At 38.0% G+C, this 18,687-nt stretch overlaps 1 protein-coding gene across 7 annotated transcripts in view; it reads right to left on the reverse strand.

Annotated features, from left to right (window-relative positions):
* Nucleotides 1-15,638, reverse strand: part of MARF1 (meiosis regulator and mRNA stability factor 1) — a 56,220-nt gene extending 40,582 nt beyond the window's left edge. For 4 of the 7 annotated variants that reach the window (XM_078152803.1, XM_078152802.1, XM_078152801.1 and 1 more), the window contains exons 1-6: nucleotides 15,551-15,638; nucleotides 11,725-11,927; nucleotides 6,450-7,142; nucleotides 4,921-5,092; nucleotides 3,899-4,146; nucleotides 2,182-2,299 (exon numbers count right to left, since the gene is read on the reverse strand). In XM_078152803.1, coding sequence (XP_078008929.1) covers nucleotides 2,182-2,299; nucleotides 3,899-4,146; nucleotides 4,921-5,092; nucleotides 6,450-7,142; nucleotides 11,725-11,868 — 1,375 coding nt within the window. In that variant the 5' untranslated portion in view covers nucleotides 11,869-11,927; nucleotides 15,551-15,638. The remainder of the gene's footprint in view (nucleotides 1-2,181; nucleotides 2,300-3,898; nucleotides 4,147-4,920; nucleotides 5,093-6,449; nucleotides 7,143-11,724; nucleotides 11,928-15,550) is intronic. The other 3 variants (XM_021001813.2, XM_021001812.2, XM_078152804.1) reach the window with 2 other exon arrangements.
* Between the last annotated feature and the right edge of the window lie 3,049 nt (nucleotides 15,639-18,687).

Here is an 18,687-nt window from a genome sequence, read left to right on the forward strand (position 1 = left end):
AATGTGAACTTTCTTCCAAAATCCACTTTCTTTAAAGCACATAAGCACAAACAGAAACTTGCTATAATTTAAAATCTTGCAACAAAAGACAATCTTTCCTTTAAACACAAACCTATACTATATTTGGCATGTCAAAATATATTAGTTTTGGGAAGGGGCCCCCTGAACTTGTTTTCTTGAACTACCCTATTTTCCAGAATAAAGCCCCCCTGAACTAACATAACAGTAATCTTTTACAACTGAACTCTGTTCTCTGAAGTTTCAAGGAAACTATGGGTTCCTAATTTGGTGCCACTCCCCCTTATAGCTCTATTATTGATAAAGTCAGAACCACATGACTTGTATTGAAATCTTGTCTTGAGATCTATTTTGTAAAAGATGTTAAAAGAAATATTTAAGGAATCTTTACAAATAACTTGGAACCAGAAAGGAAATCTACTGAAGTGGTGCCCTTGAGGACATGATATTTTCTAGACTGCCCCAAGAAAAGATGTTCCAGAGACCAGACAACTGTGTGGGACATTTAAGATCCAAGATGAAATGTGTTGATGGAATGGACATTGGGGAGAGTTAATGTTTGTTAATGTTGATGTTCATGATTGTACTATTCTGGCTTTTTGTTTCACTGTATCTCAGTATCAAGCTCTCTCCATTATCTTGGTGCTATGTGAATTTCTCCTCTGAATTAGTCCCAGATTTTAGACACGCTTACTCTGGCTTGTACCGTGATTGGTCAATGATTCTGATCCCACTTTTTACTTGGAAACTATTCTATATCACCCCCAATACTGTAAATTGCCTGAGCCACGTTTCTTTGTCTCTGGACTTGGTTCAGAAATTCGGGCTCCCTGGAGGCCTAAACCCATTGGTTTAGGCCATCCTTCAGGGGTCAGATCTTATTAGCTTTCTGTCTGTTACCCTTTATCCTTGTGAAGTGCTTTTTTACCTTAGCCTTCAGATATTCTTCCCAGGTAGTGTCCAAGATAATGTTTTACCAGGTGCTCTCTCTGTGGTCACTAGCATATAAGGGGTCACCTTGACCAAACCAGGGGGGAGGGAAGGATATGAAGGGGCTCCCTGAACTCATTTTCTTCAGTTGTCCTATTTTCCAGAGATGAAGCCCCCCTGAACTAACTTAACAGTGATCTTTTGCAACTGAACTGTATTAAACTCTCACTACCCTTGAAGCTAATCCAAGCTCCAGCCAGTGCCTAGACTGGTAAACTGTTGGTATAGCTGGGACCTTAATGGATAAGCAGACTATCCCCCTCTTCATAGGTTAGCATTTCCCACAGAAGAACAGATTCACTCTCGCTCCTGCCCTCCCCTTGGGGAGGAGACTCTCCCTTTCTCACTCCCCTGGGGGAGATTAGCCTTTTCCCCTCCCCTTTTACTTCCCCTTTTTGCTGTAACTTAAATACTAAGGCTTTCCCTGCATCACTGGACTCCTTTGTACTTGGTGTAAGGAGTTCCATATGAAAGTTCATTTCTTTTGTAATAAATCCAGTTTCTACACATGTCTTATGAAGTCATGATTTTTGGTTAAGTTTCGATACTACAAAAGTAGCAAATTTCAACATGTATACTCTTAATCCTTAGATTTCATTTCTGATATTATGGTATAATATAAAATAGCAGAACATCAGCTCATTTACAGAGGTAGATAATTCCCTTCACTACTATAAGCAGTTCTTTAGGGGAATACAGAATTAGAAAACTTGACATTAAGTAATACTAGATTCATAAATCAAAACTCAAAATGTAATAATGATAAACCTCACTCTTACATACTGAAAAGGAGAAAAGAATAAAAAATATCTAGACTAAAGCTTCTTAACTTTTGGGGGGTCATGGAATCCTTTAGGCAGTCTAGTGAAGTCTGTGGACCCCTTCTCAGAATAATGTGGTTTTAAATTCGTAAAAGACAGGCTTAGGAAACCAAATTATATTGAAATACAGTTATCAAGATATTAAAAATGTAAGTTCACAAACCCCAGGTTAAGAACTCTGGAGTAGACAATATTTTCTGCTATAACCAGGCTCCAACTTAATAAGCATCAAGATTTGTTACATACTCCTTTCTGGGCATATTTTATAAGATTTTAGATTCCAAAGTATTCCATAACCATTACTGCAGAGTAAGTTTAACTTAACCTTGCAAATATGTTAGCACAAACTTACTAGATACAAGAACCACAGTGGCTGGTGCAGTGTGAGTATCTGCAAATCTTCTGAGACTCTGTCTGAGTTTATCATCAGCAGCATTTTTTGCAGTAGCATTGATATGTGCAACTGTCACCTACATTATTCATAAGAAAAACAAAGTCAAGATTAAGTTCTGTTATAGTTGCTATTACCTTGTACATATCACCCTTAAGGGAGAAAATTCATACTATTCTTTAATTGCCATTTTAACATGGAAAAACAAATTACAGGCAGCTTTCAATTAATTAGACTTGTTTTATATAATTTGTGGATTATCTAGATATTTTACTAATTTTCCTTCCTTTGACCATCTTTTGTTATTTTTCACTTTATTCTTTAATTCTTATATCAGAGGATAGACAGAAGGAAAGAAACAAAATCTGAGACAAATTAATTAAGCAGCTTTGGTTAAAATATGTAGATAATGGCAGGGATCTGAAACTATGATTAAAATGAAATCTGTGGATTATATTCTTGTAGTTATTAACCACCTAAGAAATTATGACAATGGAAAGATAGGAGAAGGAGGAAGAGGAAGGATGGGAATAGACAAACTCCTGAAATGCCTTTGTGATTTTTATGTCAAAGTTATAAGACTCATAATAAAGCATTCTCTTTTATTTGATTTCCTGAACCTTAACGCCAACACACAAAAAATAGCAATAGTCAAGCACATAAATGTACCCTCTATCAGGAAAAGTTCTATTTTCTGAGGTTGTCCAGAATCATATAAGATATACAAGTAGAAATTTCAGTAGATGCTTAGTAGAAATGTAATTTTAGATAATGTAATAATTCACAAAGTGTCCATTATTAAAAAAGAACCTAGCATTTCAACAACTGTGCATCATTTTTTTTTCCCAATTAGGTAATGTGGTTATTACCTAGCACAAAACTAAAAACTCATCACTTTGAAAAAATAAAACATACAATAAATAGCTTGAAGAAGTAACTATCAGGGTAGCTGACTTGCTGAAATGACTGCTAAGATATTTTAAAATGTCATGTAATGCCTTTTTAGTTTTGATTCTGTGAATATTCATTCACCTAAAGCTCTCAAAGTAACAATAATATTAACAATAGTATATTTATTGAATACTTTAAAGTTTATAAGCCATGTGAGTTACCTCATTTCATTTGAGCCTCACAAAAACTCTGTATGGTTGACAACTATTATTATCTCCATTTAGAGAGTTTAAGTGACTACTCATAGTCAACAGGCTAGTAAGTAACAAAGGTGTGATGTGAATCCAGATCTTCCTAGCTCCAAGTCCAGTACCATTCAACACTGCCTCTCTAAAAATATTCTTTATCAGTCAACAAAATATTTATTATCTACTATGTGAAAGAGACTTTAGGGAGTAGACAAAGAAGACTTCCCCCTTCATCAGGAAAATAACTAATTGAAGATATAAGGCAAACACATGAAAAATTCATAATATCCAAATAACAATACAAACCAAAAAATACAATTCCGTAGGACTGGCTAATTAGATACAATTGGGAATTAATAATTATCATTATGATATTATCTAGATAGGTAAAGTACAGAAAGACAGATAACTTCCTATGGTCCCAATCAGTCAAGAGAAGAAAAAATACCCAATAAAGATATGAAATGAGTATTACTGGACATTATTATAATTTGAAAAAAATTTCAAATCATTTACACTTACTGAGTGTTTTCTTTTACCTGGCAATTATTCAGCTCCTGAATAACTTCTTTGCTTTCTTTACTGATGTCACAGACACAGATGAATTCTGCTTCTCTGTGGCCTTTAAAAAACTTCTCACGAATTCGTTGTACAACAGCCACAGCTGACCGGCCAGAAGGAACAGAGCAGTTTTCAATGTCCCAAAAAACTCCGATGGGGGGTAAGTTTTCTAGCACCTGTCCTGCTATTGCAACTTCTGATGACCCTTTAAAAAATTTAACATGTTCTATTGTAATCACAGAAAAAGAAAAATCGGTGAAAATAAAATCAAGTAAGATTCCTACTATTAATTTTTTCAAGTTAAGTATACTTGGTAGAAAAGAAACACTTGATTATACATCATGGTCCCTCAACAAGACACCACTACTATGAGGGGAAAAATAACAAATTTGACATTTAAAATGCCATCTTTACAAATTTAAAATGCCATATTTACAAGAAAAAAAAACCCAAACCTTAAAGATCACATGATCTGGAAAAGTACTTGTAAAGCAAGTCAATTTATAAATCTGACTTATTTTTTGACCAGTCAGATTTCTCTGAAACCAACACATATCTGAAAGATCACTATAGCTATGAAAGTAAAAGTAAAGTACTAGAGAAAGTAAAAAAGGTTGAGTTGTTACAAAATACTTGAATATTTAGCACTGCATTAATACTTGATTTAATATTTATAATTTTTAAAAATTAAGACAGAATATTGAACAGTACTTCTGTGAAATAGCTGTTATCTTTACACTAGGCATTCATAAATCTTCCACGACTAAAATTCCTATTTCAAATAGACAAAGATGAGAGACTCAGTAACAAATCCCACCTTGACAGTAACAAGGAAGTCTCTTCTCTTAATGAGTTTTAGAATTTTTTTTGCTAGCGAAAAGGAAACAGAAGGCTTTAGCACTACTCTCAAAATTAAAGATAATGAAATATATATTTATGATATTAACATTTTACATTAAAAATAAAATTAATATAAAATGTGTATTTAAATATAATTTACCATATTTTGATGCTGTTTTGCTAAGACTATTTGCAAGTAGCAAAGCTGTCTCATTCCCAGTTCCTTTGGTTCCACAGCCATTACACAAAGGGATAGAAATCGATGTTTGAGTATTAGGAGGTGGAATATTTGGCCAGACTTTAGCAGCATCAATTACACTATTTCTTGCCGGCTGTTAAAAACAAGTTTTTCAATCACATTATTTTAGACTTTATAATCATACTCATACCCAAAAAGCATGTGCTGAATATACTTTAATACTTTTCCATCTCTTTATCAAAATTAATTTTCAGTTCTATTTCCTGGAACCCACTGACATTAAAATCAGAAACTAATTCCAAGCAGCTGTCCCTTATCCTCTATCACAAAATATGACCATGCAAAGAATAGCTAGAAAAACTCCATGTTTTAAGGCTCACATCACCTACAAACTATTTCTTTATATATATGTGCTTTGAGGGCAGCTAGGCGGCAAAGTAGATAGAAAGCACAGGACCTAGAGTCAGAAAGTCTGAGTTCAAATCCAGCTTCAAGATACTCATAAGCTGTGTGACCCTAGGCAAGTCACTTAGCTCTGTGTACCTATCACCTTATCTGTAAAATAAGCTGGAAAAGAAAATGGCAAACCACTCCAATATCTTTGCCAAGAAAACCCCAAATGGGGCCTTGAAGAGTTGGACATGACTGAAATGACTGACAACAAATCATGTGCTTTACATAAGAGGCATTAAAGCTTTTTCATGTAAATGCAGTCATGCATTATAGTTAAGGATCAGGTTCCCAATTTTACTATAAATGTGCAAAGCTCATCTAAATCCTGAACTACATTACAAGTGAATCTGTAAAAACAAATCTCTCAAATGTTTTAAGCTAAAAGAGTAATTAATTTATGTCACAAATGTGCTATAATCTTCTTATCTTTATTCAAAGACAAAAGAAAAAACTCTGGAAAATTGACCTGGTTTTGTAGGTTCACATAGCTTAAATAAACAATGGTAAATCTGTTGTAATATAAGAAGCTCTGAGAGGCAAAATGGTGTAATGGATAAAAGGCTGGCATTATCAGAAAGACCTAGGTTCAAGTTCTACCTGTGATATATACTAGTTGTGGTACCATGGTCAAAGCTGCCAACTCTTAGTGCCCCAAGTAATTCTTTAAGACCATAATTAAAGACAAGTTATTGATCTTATCAGTGGAGAGTCTACAAATGAGCTCTCCCACACTAATAAAATTACAGGTCCAGATAAAACAAAACAATAAGTTCTACAAAGCATGAACTACCTAGCTCAGTACAAGCTCATTTCTACATAACTATATTTCTCTTTTAGTAGTTCTTTCACTTTACCTTCAATGTCAGACCTAATTCTTATTGTTGATTGATTTCACATCTTCCTCCAAGACCAGCAAAAGTTATATTAATTAATAAAATTATCGTCTAAATTAAAAAAAGAATCTTTACAAATTCTCATTCCTAAAACCCCACCTATGTTTACACATTGTGTAAAAAAAAACACAAAAATATACAAACCTTGCTTAAACAGTCTTCGCAGTAATGAGAGCCCTTTAGACAAACCGATGGTGCCACATTTAGATGCAAAGGGTTGGTGCACACATGGGATGTGAGCTCCGACTGTGAAATGTGCTCTTCCAAATGCCCGGGAGACCCACTTGTGAAATCAGAACAGGGAAAATAGCCAGAAGAGGTGCAGCTCGGAAGAGCTGGGAACTGATGCAGTTTGCGCACATTACCATGACATGATTGGAAATGGAGTTTTCCACAACAGGGCAGGTGTTTACAGGAAGAGAAGTTACTTTCTATACACATGCTGGAAAAGTCACTTGCAATGCCTGCCAGATTATTTCTAGCTGGAGCATTCTTGAGTGAAGATGCAGACTGAAAAGCAAACCCTGACCCTACTTGACAAGTGATTGTCCCAGTGCCTGGTGAGTCTAATAGTGAGCCAGCGTGAATCAAGCCCCCAGTACCTCTGCCACCAGTGCTGCCGCCGCTGCCACCACCAAAGTGCATTGGAGGAGTTGAGGGGTCATTAGAGCAATGAGCACAGCAGCTTACTTTAGGAGCAGGCGGAAGTTGTATTTGAGGTTGCTGAAGAGGATGAATATCTGGAATTGGGGCTGCTGGGAAAAGTTTAGCGCCAGCATGAAGAGGAGATGGTACATCCTTTAAATCTACAACAACTTTGTTCTCCATGTAATCTTTCTGAAAAATGAAAGATTGGAACGTATCTTAATTAGGATATGAAGCTTAAAATTTCCCTCACCTTCCATTCAAAAGCACAAACCCTAAGTCTATTTAAGTACTACTTTATCCAACAAATAAAAACTAAAATGGAGTAATAGACAAAGTCATCATTATTACTCAGTTTTAAGGGACTGAATATTGAAGTAGATGAACTACAAATCAACATAAGTGGGTTCAGATAAAAAGGCTACCAAACTTTGAGTTCAGAGATTTGAGTTCAAATCAAACATTTACTGAGAGCCTACTATGTAAAGGACACTGTACTAGGGTTTGTGATAAAAAATTTAGGTAAGACACTATCCTTGCTCTCATGAAGCTAATAGCCAAATGGGGAAAATGACACACAAATATAATACAAAATGATATATGACAAGTACATAAGAAAGGGTTAAAGTACTATTCAAAGAGGGAGACTGGGTAGAATGAAGGCTGAAGGAGGTAACAGTATTTGAAATGGCAGGAATTCAAAAAGGAATGAAGAGCATTCCAGACAAATAAACAACATAAGCAATGGCAAGAAAGTAAGAAGTATACGGCATCTATACAGATCAGCTTATAATTTAATTTGGCTGGAGTATATGGGAATAATAAGGGAAAATGGTACCACATTATTGAGTGTTTCAAATACCAAGCTTTACTTTTTCTAAGTCAGCTTGGACAGAGGAGAGACACAACCAGATAGGTGAATAAAGGTGGCTAACCATAGTATGACAGATCTGAGAGAGTGAGGGTGACTGAACAGCCTAAGCAAGTGGTAATAAGTACCTATAACAGACTGGGAAGAAGAAAAAAGTATTTGAGATGCTAAAGAGGTAGAATCAAAAGGGCTTGGTGACTGCCTGGATATTAGAAATGAAGGACAGAAGGAGAGCTAAATACACACCAAGGTTTCAAAAATGGAAGACTAGGTAAGTGGTGTTACCACTGACAGAAAATGTGAAATCAGAACACGGAGGAAGTTTAAGGCAAAATGTATCAAGGTCAGTTCTAAATGTGTTGAGTTTAAGGCAGAAATATTCTCTAGGTAGGCAATTAGAGAACTGGGTGTAGAAATCAGACAGTTTGCAAGTATTTATTAAGCATTTATTACACGCCAGGCATGGTGAAAAGCCCTGAGAATACAAAGAAAGGCAAAAATAGTCTCCACTCTTAAGGAGCTCACATTCTAATGAGGGAGACAACATGAAAATAGATATGTACACACATGACAGTATAACCTGTAAATGGAAGGTAATCTCAGAGTGAAGGGACTGGGATGGGTATGATGACAGGCCTGGCACAGACCTGGTACAGAGCTAAGTCTTGAAGGAAGCCAGATAACCTAGGAGGCAGAGGTGGGTAGGGAGAACATTCTAGGCATAGAGTACTGTCAGTTCAAATTCAAAAAGCTGGGAGATGAGGAGCTGCGTGGATCCCAAAGCAAGAGGGTAGCTAGATCACATATGCATGGAGGGCGGTAAAGTGTAAGAAGACCTGAAGGTAGAAAGGTGCCAGGTAGTAAAAACACTTTCAATGCCAAAAGATTTTCTATTTGGTGATTTCAACAGCTCCCATGAAGATATAATTATCATCCCTATGCTGATGACTGGATCGATTGTCTGACCTGTCTCCTGTCCTCCGTCTACCATTTCCAATTGCCTACGAAGACATCTTAAACTAGACTCACAAATAGCTTGAATTCAATATGTCCAAAAAGCAACTCATTACTTTTCCTCCCAAACTCTCCCTTCTTCCTAACTTCCCAAATACTATGAAGGGTACCACCATCTTCCCCGTCACCCAGACTCGAAACCTAGGTGTTGTCCTCAACTCTTCACTCTCATCCTCCCCGCATCTAATCAGTTGCTAAGTCTCGCTGTTCATATCTTAGCAACATCAATTCTATACATCCCTTTTTTTCTTGACACTGATTCTACCCTGGTAGAAGAGCTCCCCAACCCTAGATTATAAGAATAGCCTTCTAAGAGGCTCTGTTTCAAGTTTCTCCTCATTCCAATGGAATGTCAAGTTGTCAAAATGACCTTCCTAAAGCTCAGGTCTGATTATTTTACCACCACCCCTCCCCATTCAATAAACTTCAGTGGCTGTCATCTCTAGGGTCAAATATGAAATCCTTTGTTTGGCTTTTAAAGCTCTTCAAGCTCTGGCCCCTTCCTCCATTTCTCCACTTCTTACACTTTACTCCTTTCTATATACTCTTCAATCCAATTACAAAGGCCTGATTGCTGTTCTTCACACTTGATACTCCTCCTGGCTCCAGGCATTTTCACTGACTATCTCCCATGCCTGGAACTCTCTCCTTCTCCTCTCTGCCTCCTGGCTTCCTTGGCTCCCTTCAAATATCACCTAAAGGCTCACCTTCTATAAGAAGCTTTGCCCAGTCCTCCTGAATCTTAGTGCCTTCCCTCTAAGGTTATCTCTAATTTATATTATGTGTGTATGACCCTGGGCAAATCACTTAACTTCTATTTGCCTCAATTTCCTCGACTATAAAGGCCATAATATTAGCACCCACCTCCCAGGTTGTTGTGAAGATCAAATGATATATTTGTAAATAGCACTTGGTATAGTGCCTGGAACACAGACACTACATAAATGCTTATTTCCTTCTTTTCCCTTTCTTTGTATCACCAGCTAAATATTTAGCACAGTGCTTGGCATACAGTAGGCACTTAATAAATGCTTGTTGACTTGTTTAAACTGGGGATCAGAGGAAGCCATTGGAATTTGAGTAAGTAGCTGACAGCTGAGTGGGTGACAGATTGTAGCTGGAGAAGATCTGAGGCAAGGAGACTGATTAAAAAGTTACTGTAATGGTCCCAAGAAAGAGGTGATAAAGGACTGACCCAGTGGTGACTGTGGGAGCAGAGAGAAAGACATATTGTGAAGGCAGAAATGACAAGATTTGACAACAGACTGAATATATGGGATGTATGAATTAGGAATTGTGGTTAACAACTGAAAAGAAAGGGCAGTGATAAAGATTTTAGAGTCATTCAAATAAAAGTCATAGTTGATTCTGTGGGAGTAAAAGACTGCCAAGAGAGTTGACAAAAGAAAAAAAGATGCTAAGGACAGACACATGGGAAATACTCAACTTAAGGATCAGAAAGAAGACAAGCAAAAAGTGGAGACAAACTAAGATCAATATGAAGAAGACAACCAGGAGAGTATCAAACTTGAACCAGATTAAAATATAATTGAGAAATGTTTAACAAAATAAACAAAAACACAATACAATATAGAGAATGTTAATTTGTGGTTTTCAAAGTCAATGTAGAGCCCACAAGGATCTGTTTCTACCTTGAGTTTGCTACCACAGTCTTCAAGGACAAAACATCTAAAAGAGGTAGTAACAGAACCAAATACTTTGGAGGGCTTATGGAGAACAAGAACTGGGAAAAGGACAGTGTACTGGCAATTAGAAGATCACTGGTGACCAGAGAAGACAATTTCTGCAGTGTTGAGGAAAGAAATCAGACTGTGAAGGGTCAAGGAGAGAGCAGATAATGTTCACATGGAGGTATCAGATGTAGACTACTTTTTCAAGAAGTTTCTATTTCTAGTGCTGATGTACTCCAGAAAATGAATTTAACCCACAGCAGTTACTTTACAACTACTCTCAACTGACCAAAATTTCCAAGAATGAAATAGACAGTAAGCAATATAGTAGCAAACTAAATTACTTACTGACAATTTTCAAGTAAAGTATGCCAAATAAAAAGTTTCTTACACTTCCCACTCAGAATCATGAACCAATTTGGTTATTAAAGAGGCTCAATAAAGATACATATAGGATGGAAATTGATAACACAAGTGTATAAAGTAATAAACAAGTAGCATTCATATTTTATTCAATGAGTCTCTGCAATTCATCTGAAATCTAAGAAGGAAAACAAATTAGAAAAACCCACAGAAAACTAAAACAATAAGCTCTAGAGGGTAAGAAAATTTTGTATAGGAAAAAATGTGAAATCGTTAAGAAAAATTTGAAAAAAAATGGCTTGCCAGTGATGACTCACTATGTAAGAGAAGGGGAAAGAAGGAATTTGGAAATAAATGTAATACAGGCATTAAGAAAAATAAATTTTCTTTAAAGGAAAAAAAGCAATAAGGAGTTATGGTACAACAAAGTATTGAAAGCCAATAAAGCTCTCAATTTCCTTTTCTGTATTATAAGAAAAAAATCTCAACACTTGGGCTATAGTAACTATAACCTTCATTTTGATCTCTTCTTTTGTTACACAATACAATGTAGAAGTTATCGTTAGAGTCAACTGCTGCCAGGTATAAAGGGAAAAAGCCTTCCTAAGAGTCTAACATTAAATATTTAAAGTATCTACTCTTCCACTGAGCACAGGAGTTGCGAAAATGTACTGCTCTTTAGTCAGAAAACAAAATGAACAACAAAAGAACATTACAAAAAGTATACAATAAGAAAGCTTGTCATTGACCATATTGACATAATATACCAGACAATATAAACCAATGAAAATTTCAATAACAAATTCCCTATGTTGTTAGTATACCATATAGTTACCGTTTTGGGACTAAGTGGCAATGTCTGCTCAGGACGAGAAAAGCAATTAGAAAATTTCCAAAGCCATGGCTTAGCATCACTATCTTGTTGAAGCCATCCACGTGACCTATTGCAGGGGTTCTCGGTTCCGTTTCCTTCCATCATACAACCACACAGTGCAGTTCAACATTCTTTTGTCTTTCCTTTCTTTCATTCTTCCCCCCCTGTGAAGAATGAATTTGAACATTATTTTTTTAAAGCACAAAAAACCCTATTTTCTTCATATTTAAGATTTCAATATGTGTATAGTATAATAAAGTCAGTTTAATGATCAAATTTTTTAAAAAATATCAAATCGATATCATACACAGGAAGATATAGTTTACCAAAGTATTCTGAACACTACTTACTCACCTGAGAGCTACTATTCATTTCTATTAACATCAGTATTTTTATAGGAATAAACTATCCATCTTCATTACCAAAAATAGATAATTTTAAAACACGTTAAAAGATATTTTACTGCATATTATTTTTGATAGTATGTAAAATCCAATCTTTCATGACTACTTAGTCACGGGCATTTTCCATGAATGCCCAGAAAACCAATCAAGAATTGTCTGGGGGGCAGCTAGCTGGCGCAGTGGATACAGTTCTGGCCTTGGAGTCAGGAGGACCTGAGTTCAAATGTGGCCTCAGACACTTGACACTTACTAGCTGTGTGACCTTGGGCAAGTCACTCAACCCCCATTGCCTAGCCAAAAAAAAAATTGTCTGGGAACTTTGCACTTTATTCCTCTACTTATTTCATTATTATAAACTGATATCACTAATGAAAAATAAACAAACTATTCATCTACAGAACTGATGATTTTATTCTGAGCAGTTCACTCAAGATTTAGAACCACAAATTACAAAGACATTCTTGTAATTTAACAAAACAACAGATCAAGTCACTGTTGCCAATTTACCTGGGGAAAGCCTGACAATGGCAAAAACAATGTTTCATGCCCAAGTTCTTTTCATTTTCTACACAAATATATCCAACCACCATCCTTGGTCTTCTATTTTTAAAGTTTATGAAATAGTTACAAACATTCCTCCTCAGTAATTTCCCAAAAGAAGACACTTTTTTTAGATTTTCTTTTTAAATTCACCCCTAAATATCTCTTCCAAGCTATCTTCCTCAAAACATATTCTTTCCAAAGAATTACTTTTGCAGGCGGTACTCAAAATCTTCCTCCTAACTAACCTGTCTCGGACTAATTTAGACACTATGATTTCAGTAGGTCTTAAAATTACATGTGAACCTTAATTTTATCTTTTTTAATTCATCATAAACTGGGGTCATTATTTTAATTTATTTCATATCTAACTTTCTTTCCAACAGACTTTCATTGTCCTCATCAAATACCAAGTCATCCAGCTACAGATATGAGATTAATTTAACTGGAGAATTCCCCGAAAGCTTTAATCTTTCTGCAGGGACTTCTAGAAACCTAGTTTAACAGAAAATAACAGCACTGATTATATCTGCATCTGAATACTGATATTGACTTAAGCTTTCCCTTCTTCCCTCAGGGAAAAAAAACACCCTCAAAATTAATTTAGGGATGTGAGACTTTGCATATGAGTTCTAACTCGCAGAGATATTCACATATGTAAAATGATCCAAATTCTGCATGGCCGTATAAAGTAATAATAAAGTACTTTTTTCAGACGCACTAATGTTCATCATCTTCTGATTTTGCTACAACTTATGAGTCACAGAATCTTGAATGAGCAACAAACTCATTGGCTGAATCTTCTGGGAACATTGAGATAAAATTAGAAAGTGCAATACATATTTCTGATGAAATATTAGATTCCCATTATGGTCATTTTCCTTTCCCCTTACAACCTGTGGTCACAGATAGATAGTTACAGATTCTATTATCTTAAATACTGACCATTTTCAAAGTATAATTCAATATGCATTTATTAAATGTCTACTAGGTGTAGGTAAGGCTTTGTGGCTACAAAGACAAATCCAAACAAACCTTACCCTTAAGAAGCTTACATTATACAGGAGGGAAATAACATGTACGTGGATAAGTAAAAGAAAAACAGATACAAAGTAATTTGGAAGTGGGGAAGAGAGCTAACATCTGTGTGATCAAAAAAAAAAAAGCCTGCAATAGAATGTACAAGTAAATGTTCCAATTCATTTCATCAATTTTCTTCTTACCACCAAACCTATATTTTGTGTCCCTACTTTTTTTCAGTCAGAAGAAATTCTAGTGTGCCTGATACTGACCTACCCTACTTGAAGTTCACTGACATCCCATCCAATGAGGTTAAATATGTTCACCATACATGCTCATTTCTTTACAAGAGAACTAATAGTGTAGCTTCAGCCTCAAAATCATTCATTAACACCTCATTTACAATTCAATTGTTAAACTTTGGTAAGGAGCCAGAGCTAACTTTGGTATAATCTGCCTAACCCACTTTCATTTTCCTTTTCAAGAACAAATTGAAAGTAAAGTGAATGGTACTGAGAAGGATAAGAAGAAAATGCCCGAGATAAATTACTACAAACAGTACCCGTGTCTCAAATTCTACTAAATCGTCCCTGGAAACCATATAAAGTAAAATACATAATCAAACAAGATGTTTAATTAGTTGGATGCATGAGGCAACTCAGTCAGTCAATAAACATTTATTAAGTCTCATTATGTGCCAGGCACAGTCCTAAGTACTGGAGTTACAAGGGATGGCAAAAAGACAGTTCCTGCTCTGAGGAGCTCACAATGTAAATAAGAGCGATAATAGGAAAGCAACTATGTACAAACAAGATATATACAGGATAAATTGTAGATAGGCTAGGCTGAATGTGTACTAGTTAACATAAAAGCGGAGCTTTTTCTGGAATAGAACTAGAAACTCAACTAGTCTCTTAAGAGGTTTAGGGAGTAGAGTCAAGATAAATTCCAAGTCCCCATCTTAAATTCTGTCCTTAAGACTATATTGGTACTGCTGTAGTCTCCTGGGACGTAAGGATGAGGGCTTTTTTTTTAACGGGTTATACTGCCTACGAGATTTGGCGCTTTGCTGAGCCCTTTGTGATGTCTTGTAATACAAAGAATTTCTATAGCGGATATATTCAAACGTGCTGCATTTCATTAGCATAACACTATCAAACGGTATCCGCAGCTTTACAGTGGTTCTCTATATACACTGAAGTGAAGATAAGTGACTTTTGTTTCCTATACAATCCTAACGTTCTCTTATCTGTGGTCACCTTCCCAATCACACAAACACAACTTAAGTGTGCCACCACATTAAAACCTACGACGACCGGGATGGGGGCATGCAAGAAAGACTGTCAGACACCACTTCTTTTACTTCTCTCTCCCTCTTCTGCTAGTGAGCCGTCTGCTGTCCGCCCCCCACCCCCACCCTCCAAAGTAAAAACAAGAGGGGGAGGGCACGCACACACTCCAGCAAAGCTGCCAACCCCCAAGCCCAAACTGCTTGCAGGAGGGGAGGCAGAGGACCCGAGGGAGAGCTGCTGGACTCCTAACCCGAAGCGGTGGTATAGGGGGAGGAGGAGGAAGGGGGACCAGTGTCCTCAAGGCTGCCCGGGAGCAAGACCAGGGGGCCAGGCCGGGGAAGCGGGGAAGCTCCGAGACTGCGCAGCCCGGAGGGGCGCGGAGCGAGGAGCAGCCTCCCAAGAGTTGTGTGGAGGGGGGGAGGGGGAAGGCGGAAGGAAAGCGTTCTTCTTTCAGCCCCCAGGGCCAGGAGGAAGGGACCGCAGGGCGGTGACGCGACCCCTCCGCTCCTCCCCACCCCCCTGCACACTCACCTCAGCCACCTGCTCCACCTGCTCTCACATGCCGGCCATACCGCCTACCCCCCCACCCCCCCAGCCCTTTGTTTTGATTCCCGACTCCGCAGCTCCCGCCGCCGCCGCCAAGCGCACCCACCACTTCCGCTTCCGTAACGCACCGCCCTGTCGCAAAACCGACGCCCTCACGCACACCCTTCTCACCTCTTTCCCCGAACCCCCTCCCACCTCCCGCTGGACTCCTCCTCCGCGGGGCGCGCTGGGAAGTCCAGGAGGCGGGGCCTGGGGACTTTCCACGCCTCCTCAGCCTCCTCCTGGGGAAGCGCTTCTCCTGAAACTGACTGCCCCTCCCGTCTCCTCCCCGCTTCGCCCCGCCTTTCCCCCGAGGCTCCTCCCCCACCCGGCTCCTCCCAACCCGGGCCGAGCGCCCTCCTAGAACTCCCGCAGTTAGGGGCTGTGTTTGGTCTCCCGAAGAGACCCCGTCGTGCTGGGGAAGGGGCGAGGCGAGAAAGTGCATGGGGTTTGGAGTCAGATGTACATGGATCACAGAAGCCAAATTTAGGATCCTTTCTGAGGTCAAATAGTGCTTTTCCACTTAATGTCCGTGTGACCTTAGTCAAGGTGCACTTTTTGCCTGGGTGACCTTAAACAAGTCACCAAGCCCTCTTAATTCTGTTGCTTCCGTCTGTGACTTATTTCATGTTAGTCCTGTATGTCATTTGCTTGCTTTGTGTATATTTGTTTGCACGCTGTCTCCCCCAATAGACTGTAAGCTCTTCGAGGGCAGGGACTGCCTTTTGCCTCTTGTTGTATCCCAAAAGCACAGCACAGTTCCTGACTCATAGTAGGGCTTAACAAATGCTCATTGAGTTTGAATTGAATTGAATTGAACCTCTCAGTCTGGCAATAAGCCTTTTTAAAAAGCTGCTTCTGTGGGGCCAGGAACTGTAGTAAGCGCTGGGGACACAAAAATAAGACAGTGCCTGGCTCAAGGAGCTCACTGGAGGAGACAACATGCAAATTGGAAATAATCTATGGAAAGTAGTCACTAGAATTAAGGGCATCAGTTTGCTCAGCTGTAAAATGAGAGGTTGAACTAGGAGACCTTTAAGTTCTTTCAAGTTCTAAATCTATAAGTGAGTTAGTTTAGTGTTACTGGAAACTAGGAAACAGGAAAAGAAGACCCTGTCTCTGGACTTGAAGAGTGCTCAAAAAACCTATCAAGGTCTTACAAAAAAATGTAAGGAATAATATTACATTTTATTAGGTTAGATGGCCTCTGAAATCTGTCAGCTCAGAGAGTGTGTAGTTGAGTTCCCTGAAAGAGGAAATAGAGCTTCTTCAATTCATTAATTCAACAATAATGTATTTAGTAGCTTGAGTGAAAAAATATTTAGTATGAGTTTAACACCTGTTAAAATCATTAGCTCATTTTAAGCCTAGGTGGGTGATAAAATATATCTGTAGTGGTTCTCTCCTCCAACTTTAGGGATTTTACTTTAAAGAGTTATGAGTTCAGTCACAGTGGCTCCTAAGGCCCCAGTTAGAAGAATTTCTAACATTTGGGCTCTTTGAATTTGTAACTGTCCCTAATTAGCTCTTTGTGGTTGAAGCAAAATTTAGTTTACTGGAAACATTTGGGTAATGAAATAGCTGATTATATTATAGTGTCTGTATAAAGATGGGAAACTGGGCAAAGAGTTGACTTCTCGAGACTTCCCCCTAGATATCTCCCTTGTCTGTCAGGGTTCAGTGACACCTTTGGGCCTCAAACACACCACAGAAAGTCACATTCTAAGTTACTCCTCTTTGTGGTTAACCTGATACTTACATGGTAGGGCCCAGAGGGCAGAACAAAATCCTCCAACCAATTGGAATAGACTTCTTACCTTTTACTTCATCCAATAGCTTTCAAAGACTTTTTCACACAGTCTAAGGCCTTTTGATTGATTGAGTCATTGTTCTCACCTAGCTAAGGTATCTGAGTACTCAGGTGCTGGGGATACAAATGCAAATGGAGAGAGACAATATATAGGGGAATGGTGGCCAGAGAAGAGGGGTTATATGTACAGTGGTAGATGGCAAAAAGATGGTGAGAGTGTAGCATAATCAAGTCTGGGGAGGCTAGGAAGTTCTCACAGATCAGGATAGCACAGTTTATAGGCAGGAGTTCCAAAACTAGATGGATTAGCAACTCCAGGTCATGGTCTCCAGAGGTCCATTTGGAAGAGTACAACAGAAGTAGCAGGATGAAGTCCTCCTTGGGGGTCGAGCTGTTTTTGGTTTTTTATCCCCAGCCCTTATCATAGTGCCTACCAAACAGTAGCACATAGCAGCTACTAAATACATTATTGTAGAATTAATGAATTGAAGAAGCTCTCACTATTTCCTCTTTCAGAGAGCTAAATTACCCACTCTCTGAGCTGACAGGGATTTCAGAGGCCATCTAATCTATATACAAACAAGAACCCCCTCTACGAATAACTAGACAAATGGCCATCTGGACTTTGCTCTTCTACCTCCTGAGATCGTCCATTCTACTTCTTAGCAGCTCTAATTGTTTCATTTTCTCCATACAAAGATCCGTATCTCTGGAAATTCTCCCATTGGTCTTTGCTTTGTCCTCTGTACTCACCTATAGCAAGTGGCAGCCCTTTAGATACTAGAAGATAGAAGTCATGCCTACGGTTGGCATTTTGATTAGACAAATCCTGGAAATTTTGTTGCCTTCTTTCTCTTTTCTTAGGCAACAGTAAAACTTTATAATTCAGTTGCTACTTCTGTTCTGCATCCTTATAGTGCCACCTAATGGCCACACTTGAGAAAATTATTTTCATTATATTAAGCCAGTAAACTTCAGGTTTCTTCTGATATCAATCAGTGAGCATTTATGTAGCATCTACTAGGTGCCTGACACTGGGCCCTAGCATAACGGAGATACAAATACAAAGAATAAAACAATATCTTACTGTTTAAAACCTAACTGAGGGAGCCTCACTCAGACAAGTTCTATTCCAAAGTCGTAATTCTGAAGACAAAATAAACACTTATAATTGGATATGTTGAACTGTTACCTATGAATTTTTTAAATAAATTTAGCTTCTGTAATGTAGTTTTAAAATGCCAACCTGTATATTATGCTATTAGTAATGTCC

Source organism: Phascolarctos cinereus, unplaced genomic scaffold (assembly GCF_003287225.1).
Source record: "Phascolarctos cinereus isolate Bilbo 61053 unplaced genomic scaffold, phaCin_HiC Scaffold_4;HRSCAF=312, whole genome shotgun sequence".
NCBI classification, from domain to species: domain Eukaryota; kingdom Metazoa; phylum Chordata; class Mammalia; order Diprotodontia; family Phascolarctidae; genus Phascolarctos; species Phascolarctos cinereus.